Source organism: Acromyrmex echinatior, chromosome 11 (genome assembly GCF_024713525.1).
Source record: "Acromyrmex echinatior isolate Ae372 chromosome 11, ASM2471352v2, whole genome shotgun sequence".
NCBI lineage: Eukaryota > Metazoa > Arthropoda > Insecta > Hymenoptera > Formicidae > Acromyrmex > Acromyrmex echinatior.
In genome coordinates, this window is record NC_141862.1 from 422,059 (window position 1) to 436,458 (window position 14,400).

Consider the following 14,400-nt stretch of genomic DNA (forward strand, 5'->3'; position numbering starts at 1 on the left):
TCTGGCAAAATCTGGCTAGTCAATTCAAGGATAATTCTAGGATATTACAGGAAAAATTCTGATTTTTCCAGAATTCATCCCATCAATTAATTTTCATTTATACAATATATGCTTTGTATTCTTTGTATTCAAATTATTCTATATAAATGAATTAAAATGCTAACATTTGGAGCAATATTATTTATAAGTGATATCAAACGAATATTCCGTCAACACAAATGATTTTTCTATGTTCTATTTTAGACATTAAATTCAAGTTTTTTATTGATAACTTATTGCATCTCTTCATGACAGAACTTGTACCTAAACATAACTTTTCTTTTTATTATTTCTGTCTTTTTTCAGGCTGATTTTTTTGGAATGAAAGAATGATGGATAAATTCCAGATCAACCTTGAAATTTCAGGGGTTTTCCAGGAATTCTTCAGAATAAAATTCCAGTATAATTCCAGGATCCAAGAATATTCAAAGATCGTTGGACACCATGTAAAAGAATACAACTTCACTTTTTGACTCGCCGAGTAATTTTTTGTTGTCGCATAAAATATTTCTTCTCCTTGTTACAACTACGTAAATGATTTCTGGAACTTTTGTTAGTGACAGATTGTTTTGATTGCAGAGTGTCTGATATATAAGGAAAATTTTTGCAAGATTTTTGAGCCGAAAAAACAAAACATTATACTCGTATACTATATATGTGTATATAGCGCTGATACGTTAATAAATATTCCATTATTTACATTTCGTTTTTAATATAACCGTATTTCGCTCATATTTTATTGAGGAAACAAAAGAAAATTTATAATTTACAAATTAACTTAATATTTGTTTCCATTTAAAATCTATTTAAAAAGAAAACAAAGAAGAAGACATTCAAAGCTCTAAAATATTTAAAGAAACAATTCAATAGTGCAAAAAATGACTATTTATGTGATAACAGAATTGATAAAATCCTCCTTCTCCCAAAAATCCTGGATATGTCCATGTTGATGATCCATGTACGCGAGATAATTTCTTATCAACGAGATCCTTAAATTCATTACCCGCGAATCGTAGTACGGATGTAAATTCAGAACGCGAAGAGTGCATGTTCAACAGACACAAATTATGTCCGATGTGTGTGCGTGATTATTTTCGTTTTCTTCTTTCCCGTTCATGCAATGCGGATGCACAACGTGCCGGATAAGATCGAAGATCCATGAGTCATCGGGAATTCGAAACCCATTCAAAACTGGTTGTTTGACCGATGGAATGTAGCTTTTAATAGAAGGAACAAGCCTGCGGTTATTGATGGCTTATATCGCTTACGAGAGCGCGAGGATACACTCTCATGAAAGGAGAACGTTGATTATCGTTATCGCGTTAATTATCATTGCAATATGCCACACTATGAGAGAATTTTTCAAAATCAATGTAAAGAAAGTCAACGAGATCAAAGAATAATTTTATATTGATGCTTTTTAAATTATTGTTAGATATCTGACAGAAGATATCGCTATACTTACCTTCGTTTAAAAATTCGCATCTTTCGAGAGACTATCAACAACTACTTCTTGTTATAAATTAGGATAAAATGGCACATATAGAAAATGGAACGCGATTTGGAGCGCTTTTATTTTCATCCGATGTTAATTATCCAAGCGATGATAATTTGCTAAAATAAAAGAGAGCACAAGACAGCAAGGAAAAGTGCATACACGCATACACACAAATGTGTAAAAACAATTCAAAGTAAATTATAACAGGAGATTAGTAAGTACGGCCTTCCCAGCAAACGAGAATGGATTGAAATGAATTGAAATGGATTCAGATTTTCAGAAATATTGATTCACGAATGTTAAAATGAATGCTTTTCAATCTTGAATGCATTTATAGAAATTGCATGGAACATATCTCTATGCCTTTCAATTCAAAAATAATATTAGCTTTTTCTATGCACAATTGTGAATACTGTTCAATTCAAAATTTTGAATAGGAATGCAGTTTTTCAATCCAATTGCATCCAATTGAATCCAATTAAATAAAAAAAAGTATTCGCTTTAAAATACGCATTCGGATAAAAAAAAATTTCAATCCATTTTAATCCATTCTCGTTTGCTGGGTTGAGAGATTTTGAGATAAAATATAAATGAGAGAGAGAGAGAGAGAGAGAGAGAGAGAGACATGAAAAATTGTAAGCCATTTAATATTTATACGAATGTAATACGTTAATCGTTTTTTAGTTAATTTACATTTTAATTGAGGTGCGTTTTTAAAGCACGAATCTCAAACGCGTTTCTTTTTATTATTAATTAAATCACTAAATCGTGCGGATGCTTAAATCGAGTTATATTTGCTTACGCGAAAGAAAGCGCGGCATAGAACAAAGGGAAAAACCTAACTTGATTGTTTGCGCCATATTGTTGACACAGCTTCCGACTCGCTTCACTGCAATTATCGTTGTGTCAACGATATAATGTACATATGCAACATACCTACTTGCGCTTCTTTCTTCTTTTTCTCCTTTTTATTTTTTTGAACTTGTCTCAACTTGCGTTGTCGTCTGCACTTTACAAGTTCGCACGGGTAACATTCAATTCAAACGCTTACTACGCGCTTATCTCGCATACGCCGTATGCAAGCGTGCAAATGCAGAATCCAAACATACGGAATCTAATTGGTATTGATATCTCTTGCTACGTCAGACAACTATTCCAGACCGACAATGAATCGTAGATAAATCTTTTTTGCATTGATATTATATCGGCAGAGTAATCCTAATTTGTCCCTGTCTCTTATTTCTTCCCTCCTCCTGTCGCCCGCCACTATCATTCCACTTTCAGAGATGGATCAATTCCAATGGTCGATTTTAGCTGCTCTATGTAAAAAAAAAAGTATCACAATTGATAATAACACCTTGCATAAACATGGCTCAACAATGTTTTACGGTATAGAAAAGGAGATAGATAGATAAAGGGAGGAGACATTTTTTTTAATTCTATTCTCATTTTGTTTAAAAAAAAATCTTTATACAAATCTTATTACTTATGATACATAACGTCAGCCAATAACGTAGCAATTTTAATGCAATTTATTTCACACGCAATAACTTTTATAAAATTTTTATTCCATTTCCATATATACTGTTACAAAAATAGTAAGAACGAAGATAATTAATACATAAATACTTAATAAAAATTAGAGATGCACCGGAAGTCTGGAAAGTATCTTGTATCCGGTATTATCCGGTACTTTTTATTTTCTAACCGGATATTATTAGTATCCGGGAATATATCCGGTTGAAATTTCATATCATTAAATTGTTGATTTTTTTCTTATACAAATGTTCTAGAAATAAGTATGCATATTCATGATGCTACAATATTTTGTACATTGTTGCAAAATTACAGTCTTTTTCTCTAGACTTTTTTTTTAGAGGACATTTTCTCGGATTTTAGAGGACATTATTCGATCGGATATCTGACTCGAAAAAATTGCTTTCTTGGATATTCGGAATCCAATAATTTTACGATCCGGTGCATCCCTAATAAAAATATCATTAAATCTCCACTGAATCGCCTAATATTTGTTGAAGAACTCGCATCCCATCTTGGAATTTGTAATATATGTATGATTGTTCTAACGATGATCTAATGGAACACCTTTCCACCAAAATCACTTTTCCATCTTCCTTCTCCGTTAAATTCCAGATATTGCGAAAGTAAATTGTTTGAATAAAGTTATTGATGAGGCTAGAACTGGTCCATATGCACACATGTACCTATAATATAATCGTTATTTATTTTATCATAAAAACAACATCACGATTGAAAAAGCATCAAGACTAAATAACTCTCGAAATTTAATTTTCCGACAATATTACTTATGGGATTGTTTACTAAATAAAACTATCCAAGTTAATTTTTTTTTAAGTTGGAGAAAAAATAGATAGAAGATGAATCAAAGTCGTATGTTTATTTAGATGAATGAATAATAAAATATAGATAAAGCCGATGGCACAAGCTGCATGTTTCCTTGCTGGATTGCTAGTTGAAATAAATTTTTACCATCGTATTGACTACGATGCTGACTCTGTTAGTACCGCAGCCAATACGATGGCAATATTCTAATCCAGCTAGGAATTAGGAATCCAGCAAGAGAATAAGCATCGTACAGATTAATATAGCGGAGACCAAAGGTGTTTTATCACGTTTTATGTTTTAGAGAAAATACAGATTTTTTTCTTTATTCGGAAAAGCAGAAATCTGTTTTTTCAAAGCTATAAATAATATTTCTTCCTTACATTCTTTTTTAAAATTCGTGAACACGAATTCATCGAATGGAGTATCAAGGCGCAAATTCTAGCGATACGCGACCTCGAATTATCATCTCCAGGAGCTTCGTCATTCAAGAGATAATCATCCAAGTCATCTATCAAAAGCACAGAAGGTACCGCTGCATAGGTGTGCAGTTTACAAAGTTGTTCCACGAGAGCTTCGTAATCCGACAAATATCTGCGTAAAATAAATAATATATCAAGATGGCTATGCGCGCTGTGTAAAATATCGATGGATAAGATATTTACTCTTTTTAAATAACAATTAAATCAAGATAAACATAAAAAAGTTCCCAGCAAACGAGAATGGATTGAAATGGATTCAGATTTTCAGAAATATTGATTCACGAATGTTAAAATGAATGTTTTTCAATCTAAAAATAATATTAGCTTTTTCTGTGCATTGTGAATACTGTTCAATTCAAAATTTTGAATAAGAAATGCAGTTTTTCAATCCAATTACATCGAATTGAATCTAGTTGAATCCAATTGAATCTAATTGAATCCAATTAAATCCAAAAAAAAGTATTCGCTATTTAAAATACGCATTCAGATAGAAAAAAAATTTCAATCCATTTTAATCCATTCTCGTTTGCTGGATTGCAGTGACAACAATTGTTGACAAATAAGAAACCTTTAAATATTAAAGTAGTGTCAGCTCAGATCCAATCCATTCCAATTCATTCAATCCATTTTCATGGATTTTAAGTATGCATTAAAAAAATTTTAATCCATTTCAATCCATCCTCGTTTGCTAGGAAGCCTGCAGATGTAAAAAAAAAAATATATATTATTACATAATATATAATATAATATAGTACTAAATCTTACATGAATCTCATTAGCTTGAGAGCGGTGACTGATGGATTCCTTCTGTCGTGACAAGCCGCCGGTTGTTTTTCCAAAGGTATCGGGGTAATGTAAACAACCCATTGTCCCTCCTCCGCCCAATACGTTGCAGCCTAGATGTAGGAAGATGTTTTCTTTCCACTTTAGAAAATATATCTTGTAGGAATGTTGAGAGAGACAGATAGATTATGACGTCGCATTATTACGTCACTTACAGTCATTTATACGTAAGTTTGAACATTGTCTACGTGCAAATATCTACATACCTCAAACATAAAGGATTTACTCAAGTCTTTCGATCCGCACAACAACGTTGTCTTGACATTTTTCGGAAACATAACTAATTAATGGGTTAATGTGTAACCCTGCTGATAGTGACTTGTGAGCGACTGCTTTATTCGCGACTGTTCGTGACTCGACAGGATGGCTGTGGTCAAAATCTCGCTACAAATGCTTTGAAGCGTTTGATGGACCAATTAGAAGAAAGAATTTTACAAACTGATCAATTAAAAAACACTTCAAAGCGTTTGTAACATCCGAACCCATATTCGTATTATTTGAAATAGCCTAACCTCACTTCTACCTGCACTTCTACTTCGTCTAGCTGTTTCTACTTCAGTCGTTATAGCCAGTGTTATACAATTTCATAACTTAATTATTACACGGTACTTGTAAGTATGTATATTGGTTGAAAAACGTAACAGTTTTGCAACCGTTTTATGATTCTCTGCTGAGACTGGACTATTCCTCTTGATCTAAATGCATAATCCAATCAGCGCGAAGAAAACTTTCAACAGTTGCAAAATAAACGTTTTGCTGAACGCAGCCAATGGGCGAGTTCAAGATGGCAAGCAGCTAAGTATGCTTACCGAGTGATTGAATATGATTGGTTGGATTTATAAGTAATAACCAATTATGTTTGCTCGACGAGCAAGCTAGCCGCTTTGTTAACTTGAACGCGCCCAATGAAAAGCGAAAATTTGACGTATGATAAACATTATAAACGACTTCGTAATTCGTAATCGTGTATGCTCGTATATGTAAATTTTTACTTCATTGCATTTTTTGAGTGTAGAAATGATATAGGCAACTCTACAGATAGATTTTCAAATATAACTTTATTGGAACTTTATGTTAGAACAGTCATGAAATTTGGTAACATTATGATGGAATTGTATAGCGCGATAGCTATTCGTATAAAACTTGTACTCTATGTATAAAATACGAGGGACATTCAAATTTTTATTAGTTTAAATTCACACATCTCTGACGATGCCCGTTGTGACGCTAGCTATGTCATGGAACCCTAGAACTGTATTTTCTCGAAAAAAAATTGGTAGGAGCAAAGTTTGGTAGAACAAAGTTCATCCGAGACAATGCATGCAACGACTCATTGATGTATCATTGCATCCTTATTTACTATTCGGTGAACAATAATGACAAATGAAACAATTTGCAGACCTAATCTTCGGGTAATCTTCGGTAAAAGCAGCAGACATAAGCGAACTGAGATTGAGCCAAATGTAGAACAATACACAACAATTACATCGGAAAGAAAAGAAAGGCTTTCAGAGATGACTGACGATATCAAACCAAGAATGAATCACATCCCTGTGGCATTCAAAAATATATATTGCGGTAATGGCAGAAAATACTGACTGAATTGATGAGTTTATTCGTTGCGTGCATTGTCTCGGATGAACTTTGTTCTATTAAACTTTGCGTCTACCAATTTTTTTCAATGTGCTTCATGTGTAATTTGAAATGTACCCTATACATTCTAAAGTGACGTACATGTCTCATTATCTGGATATCATAATTATAATTTGAATTTGAACGTTTCTTGCATATCACACGTTACATATGTACATACACACACACACACACACACACACACACACACACACATACATACATACATACATATACATTATATATACATATATATATATACAAGTATATGAATAGAAATAAATATGTTAAAAGACACGATCCTGATAGCCACTATCGGCCATACTGGAACTAGGTTTGGCTGGTCCTCCAGGTACTTGATGATGCGGATGTCGCATATGACCAGGTCGTCTCGGTGGTGCCAGATATTCAAACATACTCTGAGTATGTTGCGCCAGCATCTTGCTGAGATCGCATGGCATTGGATCAGTCCAGAAAAAATCATGATTTAGCGCGGAGTCAGAGTCACATCTTTTGCTAGGATCGAGTATTAAAAGTTTATCCAACAAGTCACAGGCATAAGGATCCTTCAGATATGGCTTCAGTCTGTCTTTGACCTATATATAAAATCATTAATCAATTAATATCATTTATTGACTGATTCAAAATTTAAATATTTATTACTTTAAATACGAAGCGCTACTACAGTCTGAATGTTAAGATGTTAAACTAATATATATATTCATATAAATAAATTAATTTCAGAAATGATAATTGCGTGCCGATATGTTTGTCGGACTTTCAATGCAATCAATCTGAATTAATTTCAGATAATATTTCAGATTGATTGCGTTGAAAGTCCGACAAACATATCGGCATGCAATTATCATTTCTGAAATTAATTCGTTTATAAGAATATATATATTAGTTCAACATTCAGATCATAGTGGCGCTTTGTATTTAAAGTAATGTTATTTAACATAAACGGTCTTGTTTCCAATCTTATTGTTAAATATTTATATTGCAATATAAAAATGTGTTACACGTCTGATTCAACGTACGTTTAATTGAATAGAATATCAATTTACATGAAATTTTTAAATCAAGTGTAGCTTGAAATCATGTTACTAATTACATTACTTCCTCAAAACATACAATGCTTTACCTTTCTTTTCTGCCCCTTGGGAAGATCCATTTTGGTAAATAGATCTAAATTTTCAACGCCAGGCCACACCTCAGTCGTTATCGAGCCACACAATTGTGAAATCAATATAAGCTGTTGTTGCTCGGTACTTCCCTGCATTATAGGAGATCTGTAGATTTGAAAGACAAAGTATATGATTACGCGAACATAAATCACAAAACATAATCACAGAACATAGCAAGAACATAATCATAGAATAATGTAAACCTTGTCCACATTTCTGCCATTATACAGCCAGCGCCCCATAAATCCACTGGCGGTCCATAATTTCTGTCACCAAGTAGGAGCTCTGGTGGTCGATACCAAAGAGTAACAACTCTATTGGTATAACGATTCGAATGACCGTTTTTTGCACTGAATGCTCGTGCCAAACCAAAATCAGCTAACTTTAATACGCCATTCTTTGTTATTAAAACATTAGCGGCTTTCATATCTCTATGTAAAATCTGTGAGAAATTAAATACTTTTTGTGATGCTGAATGTAATAATTATTATAACAATGTCAATAGCAACAATTAATGATATCACTGAATAACTTTATTCTACAACTATAATAAACCATACTATCGCAATCGTCGTTTTAATAACTAACAATTTTTAAAATATTATATTATGTATACTTATAACAAGAATATTAAAATGTTTAAAGATAAATGTACATGCACATATGCAGATTGAAATATAAAGTATGTAAAGATTATTGTTATATTTTGATGGAAAATAATCTTGAATCTATTTATTACTTTCTATTAATAAATACTGATTAAACTTTTTTAGAACTTGATATCTTTAAAGGGACGTAAAATGAATAAATAAATCTTTTCTCACCTTATTACTATGTATATAGTAAAGACCATTTAGTAACTGTTGCATAACCTTTTTTATTTCGCCTAAACTAAATTTCACATTTACATTTGACAACAAGCCAGCCAAGTCATGTTCGCAGAAATCGAATATCAAATAAAAAGTAGACCGATATCGATTATACTGAGTTGCTGAAAACATTATGAAATTAATTAAATTAGATTATACAACATCGAAACCAATTGTTTCAATTACTATTTAACGCTGTTTATAAAATCATTTTTTATAATTTTTTATTTTCAGATATTTATAGTTGTAGTTTCTTTACATATTCCTCTAAGAGGTATTCTATCTAGTGAAAGAGTAAACTCCTACGTGTACATATATATATATATATATATTTACCTCGCGTCCTGCAAATCTCTATAAGGTTAACTACATTCTCATGTTTCAACAATTGTAATATCTTTATTTCACGTAATGCCGTAATAGGAAACTGTAACAAAATTTTAATATTCACATATAACAAATAATAAATTTTAAAAAATCTTGAATAGAGTAAAAGGAAAAACATGTTTGCGTTAATATAAAGATTATGTTAACACAAGCATTAAAAAATTTTAGTACAACATTTCAAAGCAACCTTGACAATCATAGAATTAAATTAAATGATATACTATATAATTTAAAGTAAACTTACTCCTTCTTTCTCATTGTCCATTAATACTTTCTTCATTGCAACAAACTTTTTGTTTGTTTTCTTGTCCTTAGCCTTAAATACCTCTCTATGAAAAAAGAGAGTACACATATATACAATACAAATTAGAAAATTTAAAGCAGACGCGATATTTATTCAGAATACTCTCCTCGCATCTCAAATCTGAAGAGTACGACTATGCTTACTTGATTGTTAAATGAAATAATTGTTATTGAAAAAATATTTGGATCGGACAAATCGTCCGAAATTTCTCGATAATCGGCCGTAACCTTACAACATCGCATAATCTAAACTTAAGATTTTTGCTTACCCGAAAGTTCCTTGGCCAATTTTCGCAACTTTTTCATACTTGGAAGATTCATCGCAATATGGAAAATCGAATTCCTCGATGTATTTTTCCTTTTCCTTCGTATTCATTGTAATCGCATATATGTATCTACGCACTAGTGTCAATATGAGATACTTGTAACGGACGAGTTCGAACTAATCAAGACGGCAAAGCTATGGTGGAAGGAATTGATTTGATATAGGGTGCTTTTCACCATGAGATGCATTCGTTTAAGGTGTCTGTACATAACAGCGTCAGACGCTCGACGCTCATTTTCGGCGTCAAAATAAGTCACGTGATAGAAATTGACGAATACAATATTAGGGCTTCGCACGATAAAAGGAACAGGAACAGAGAATAAGAATTTCAATTTATTGAAAACTGTGTATTTCACTATACACAATGATTTGATATACACAATGATGAAATTCTTATTCTCTGTTCTTATCCTCTGTTCCTATTTAAGCCTCTTAGAGTGAAATCACACGATTCAGAACTGCGGAATACAAAATATGTCATTGAAGCAACCAATCAGCGCTATTCCGCACTTTTCCATCACGCAAATTTTGTATACTACGTTCACATGCATACGATGCATCAAAGATGCATCCAGCATGAATATAATTTAAAAACTACCAACTTCATGTTAATAATTTGCTTGTTAAAATGAAATATAATTTTTTAAAATTGTAAAAATTGTAAAAATAATTATCACTGTTGTAGTATTTAATTTTATAATTAATAATTAATAAAATATAAAATTTATCTCATAACAATTATTTGAACTGCTTTAACGCATTTACTATCATTTTTCTGCATCGCGTAAACATAGCAAACAAAATTGGCATGATGGAAAAGGGCACACTAAAATCGCACGTAATGCATCATTGTTTTTTTTTTATTTTGGTATCTATATTTATGCACTCAGATTTTATCTTTTTGATGCTGATTGATATGATGGAATCTCGACATTACGCAATTCCATCATATCAATCAGCATTAAATTATTTTAACCTTTTAAAATACGACGGTTTATTACAAGAACAATGACGCAACATCAAATGCGGAATTGCGCTGGTGGTTGTTTCAATGATGCATTCTTTATTCCGTAATCCTATTTCGCACTGTGTGATTTTACCCTAAAGGTGCCATCCCATGAGTGGAAATTTAAAGCGGAACGGAATAGCGAGACCAATCACAATCGCAAAAAAGAAAGGAGAATAATGACTGCAGAGTTGTGATTGGTCGTGCTGTTCCGTTCCGCTGTAAATTTCCGCATGACACCCTGAAGGTGCAAATCCATGCAGCGGAATAACGGAACGAGAGCGGAATCAATCACAAGCGTTCCATAATTTCTCAATAATTTTTAACAAAATAGATTTTGCGCAGTTGCGTAATATACGCACACATTTGTGTTAATATGCATATGCATACTGTGTATATGTTTACTGATTATGTCAGTCCAATTTGAGCTCCGGAGCCAAAATGCAAAACATCTACGTAAAAAAATTCAATATAAGATTTAAGGAGTATATAATATTTATAAAGTGTCACTTAGATGCGTATCAATACTTTCCAAGCCCCCGAAATCTTATCCACAACAAATTTTTTTGCGTCGATGGCTTTCCGTTTGGACTCTACAGTTCAAATTGGATACTAGTTATGTGATATTAGGTTAGTTATAAGTAACCTAAGATCACATAGACAACCAGAGTCTCAAAAAGAAAAAGGAAACTTTGTTCCGAACAGGAAAATATTAAACCATCGAGAGAAAGACAATTTCGATGTATCCCTTTCTGTAGTCGAGAACGGAATACACATATTTCATTTTGTTGCGTTAAACCGAACTCTCAATACCCATAAGCGCTTTGCGGATTTTGCGCAACCAATCACAAGTCATTATTTCATTAGGGTCAAAATCACATTAAAACTAATTTTGAAAGATTTTAATATCTTTATTAATATCAAATTTCCAATAAGAGAACATTTAATTTAGTATTTATTACATGATGATAAAAAACGAATGATAAAACAATATTTAAAAGATTATATACGGATTTGCTGTTCATTCCGTTTACGCTCATTCCGTTCTATGGGGATAAAGGAATTCAAAGCTGCGTAATGAAAACTACGGAACGTTTGGTTCTGCTGTCGTTCCGCGTTATGCTATTCTGCTGCATGGGTTTGCACCCTAAGAATTTCAACCTATCAGAAATCATAGGGTGCTTACCAATTGCTTAATACATACGTACATAGGAATGAACAAAGTGTATCGTTGTGCACGATTTAATTGGAACAGAATGTGTACGCTGTACATGATTAAGATCCGTTTTGGATAGAATTAGATTAAATGTAGCTTTTTCTGCCTGCATTAAATAAAAAAAAGTAAAAGTGCCGGCCACTCAACGTCTTGCAATCTCATTTATAGTCGCCGCAGTTAGCAACATGTAATTGTCACTGGAAAACACAAGCTTACACAACTCTCATTGAGATGTGTAACGTTGTGTCGACGATAACGGACAATTGGAACGCAATTGTGTCGCCGTGTGCACGAAAGTGTCTAGAGATATTGCGATTGGAAAGCACCCATAGTATGAATACCCCAAAAGTAGAACATTTAAAGTTAGCTTAAATAATTATGGGGTAAATAAATAAATGCAATATATCTAAAAAAAAATTACTTGTCGTTTCTTTTAGTAGAGCGCACTTACAACCTATTGATATATCATGCCAGCAGATAGCGGCAGAAATCAAACAGAAATTGTAAATCTAACTCAATCATCTGCCTCTAATCTTCTGATATATCATGTCAGCAGGCTTTTTCATATTAAAAATTAATTAGTTTTAAAATCGTCCTTTTTTAAATTTTTTTACTTTTTTTAAAATTCATTTTAATTTACCTTAATTTTCCTTATTCATAACATTTAATGCTTTAAATTACGCGGCTGTTTTGTGGTCGGTTATTGATTGGCTGTCCTACAAGACTGCCGCCATTAAGTGCAATAATATACTTGATATTCTTACATTATAAGGTCTGTTCGTGTTGCTTGCACTTTTTGAATTCTTCGTTATCTCTTTTTTCAAAGCTAAATAATATATATCTATCTAATTTTAAGTGCAAAAATATTTGGGGATTTCATGCAGCGCGAACAGACCTATGGTTGAAACAGTTCAAACTACAAAATTTCAACCGCTGGATAACGAGCGACAAATCTGTTATTCCAATTGCTTATTTTAGTAGCACGTAAAATGTACTTATTAAGGTACCTTTTGATGCTGTTGCTCGATGCTTATTTTCAGCGTCAAAATAGGTCACGTGGTCAAAATTGACGCTTGAGGGGCTCCGCACAATAAAAGGAACAGAGAACAGAGAATAAGAATTTTAACCTATCAGAAATCATGTATTGTGGAATATACAGTTTCTGATAGGTTGAAATTCTTATTTCCTAATTTCTTAGTTCCTAATTCTCTGCCCTCTCGCTTACACAGTGATTGTTCGTAGATCCAGTTTAACTAACCTTAGTTGTTGTCTTCGTCGCACGCATCATTAATTAATAATTACATCGCATGCTCCTACCCTAGTTCCTACTCACTTTAACGCGTTCATTGGAGTAGAAGATAATAAGAATTGAAAAACATTTCAGAAATATATACTCAAAATATCTATACTTTTTTATAGAATTTTTCATATACAGGGTGGGCCATCTATTGGTACGTTTTTAAAAATGCGATCAAATGAGCATACATTGATATTTTTTATTAATTTTTTTTTTGTTGTGAAGCTAAAAGTATCCGCGTCAAGAATGAAAAACGATTTCGTTCATGTGGCTCCCTCTACTGGCCTTACAGTATGCCATTCGGTCACCCCAATTATTAATGACATTTTGGACTACCTCGGCGCCAATTTCACTCAAAACAGTCGTAATATTGTTTTTCAAAGCTGGAATTGTCTCACACTTTGGGCCACAGCCTCAATATTCTCGGGTGTGCGCACTGTCCGAGCTCTGGGACCACTTCTGTCATCCACTAACATCCCTTTCTCACGAACTTTCCTCACCAATTTGCGTATAGCTCCTTCGGTGGGTGCTCTATCACGACCCATATTTCTTTTCAAAATTCGTACAGTTTCGGCGACACAGCACTGACTTTGAAAATAAGTTTTTAAAATTTCAAAACGCTCTTCAAGAGAAAACATGTTGTTTCGTGCCGCGGACGGTATGACTAATAAACTGTCAAAATTTCTGTAGCTCGTTCGGTGTTGCCATACGACGAAATTCAAAAACGTACCAATAGATGGCCCACCCTGTATATGAATTATAAAAATTATATGTATGTGTAATTATACGAATCTCTTATAGAATAATTTATATATATATATATATATATATATTGGGTCATCTAAAAAGTATCCGCGGTACTTTGTCACTAGATATATGACCATCACACACAGTGACGTCTAGTGACAAAGTACCGCGGATACTTTTTAGATGACCCAATATATATGTATTCATT

General features: G+C 32.8%; 2 protein-coding genes across 2 annotated transcripts; both read right to left on the reverse strand.

Annotated features, from left to right (window-relative positions):
• Positions 1 to 3,084: 3,084 nt before the first annotated feature.
• On the reverse strand, positions 3,085 to 5,992 carry LOC105154395 (hypothetical protein). The gene is made up of 4 exons (XM_011069887.2): positions 5,430 to 5,992; positions 5,146 to 5,276; positions 4,282 to 4,492; positions 3,085 to 3,759 (listed from the first exon to the last, which is right to left on the reverse strand). Exons 1-4 carry the CDS (start codon positions 5,499 to 5,501, stop codon positions 3,538 to 3,540), a joined length of 636 nt encoding a protein of 211 aa, XP_011068189.1. The 5' UTR covers positions 5,502 to 5,992; the 3' UTR covers positions 3,085 to 3,537.
• Positions 5,993 to 6,262: 270 nt separating this feature from the next.
• On the reverse strand, positions 6,263 to 10,104 carry Cdk9 (Cyclin-dependent kinase 9). The gene is made up of 7 exons (XM_011069888.2): positions 9,871 to 10,104; positions 9,543 to 9,627; positions 9,248 to 9,338; positions 8,867 to 9,033; positions 8,246 to 8,484; positions 8,000 to 8,147; positions 6,263 to 7,451 (listed from the first exon to the last, which is right to left on the reverse strand). Exons 1-7 carry the CDS (start codon positions 9,975 to 9,977, stop codon positions 7,143 to 7,145), a joined length of 1,146 nt encoding a protein of 381 aa, XP_011068190.1. The 5' UTR covers positions 9,978 to 10,104; the 3' UTR covers positions 6,263 to 7,142.
• Between the last annotated feature and the right edge of the window lie 4,296 nt (positions 10,105 to 14,400).

Bases quoted from the DNA above. Each gene is read 5' to 3' on its own strand.
- LOC105154395 (XM_011069887.2), bottom strand. From the start codon at position 5,501: ATGTTTCCGAAAAATGTCAAGACAACGTTGTTGTGCGGATCGAAAGAC. The intron at 4,493-5,145 runs GTAAGATTTAGT...TATTTTACGCAG, and splicing joins CTCAAGCTAATGAGATTCAT to ATATTTGTCGGATTACGAAG. The intron at 3,760-4,281 runs GTAAGGAAGAAA...ATTATATTATAG, and splicing joins CACGAATTTTAAAAAAGAAT to GTACATGTGTGCATATGGAC.
- Cdk9 (XM_011069888.2), bottom strand. From the start codon at position 9,977: ATGAATACGAAGGAAAAGGAAAAATACATCGAGGAATTCGATTTTCCA. The intron at 8,485-8,866 runs GTGAGAAAAGAT...AATTTCTCACAG, and splicing joins ACTATATACATAGTAATAAG to ATTTTACATAGAGATATGAA. The intron at 8,148-8,245 runs GTTTACATTATT...TCAAATCTACAG, and splicing joins ATGGCAGAAATGTGGACAAG to ATCTCCTATAATGCAGGGAA.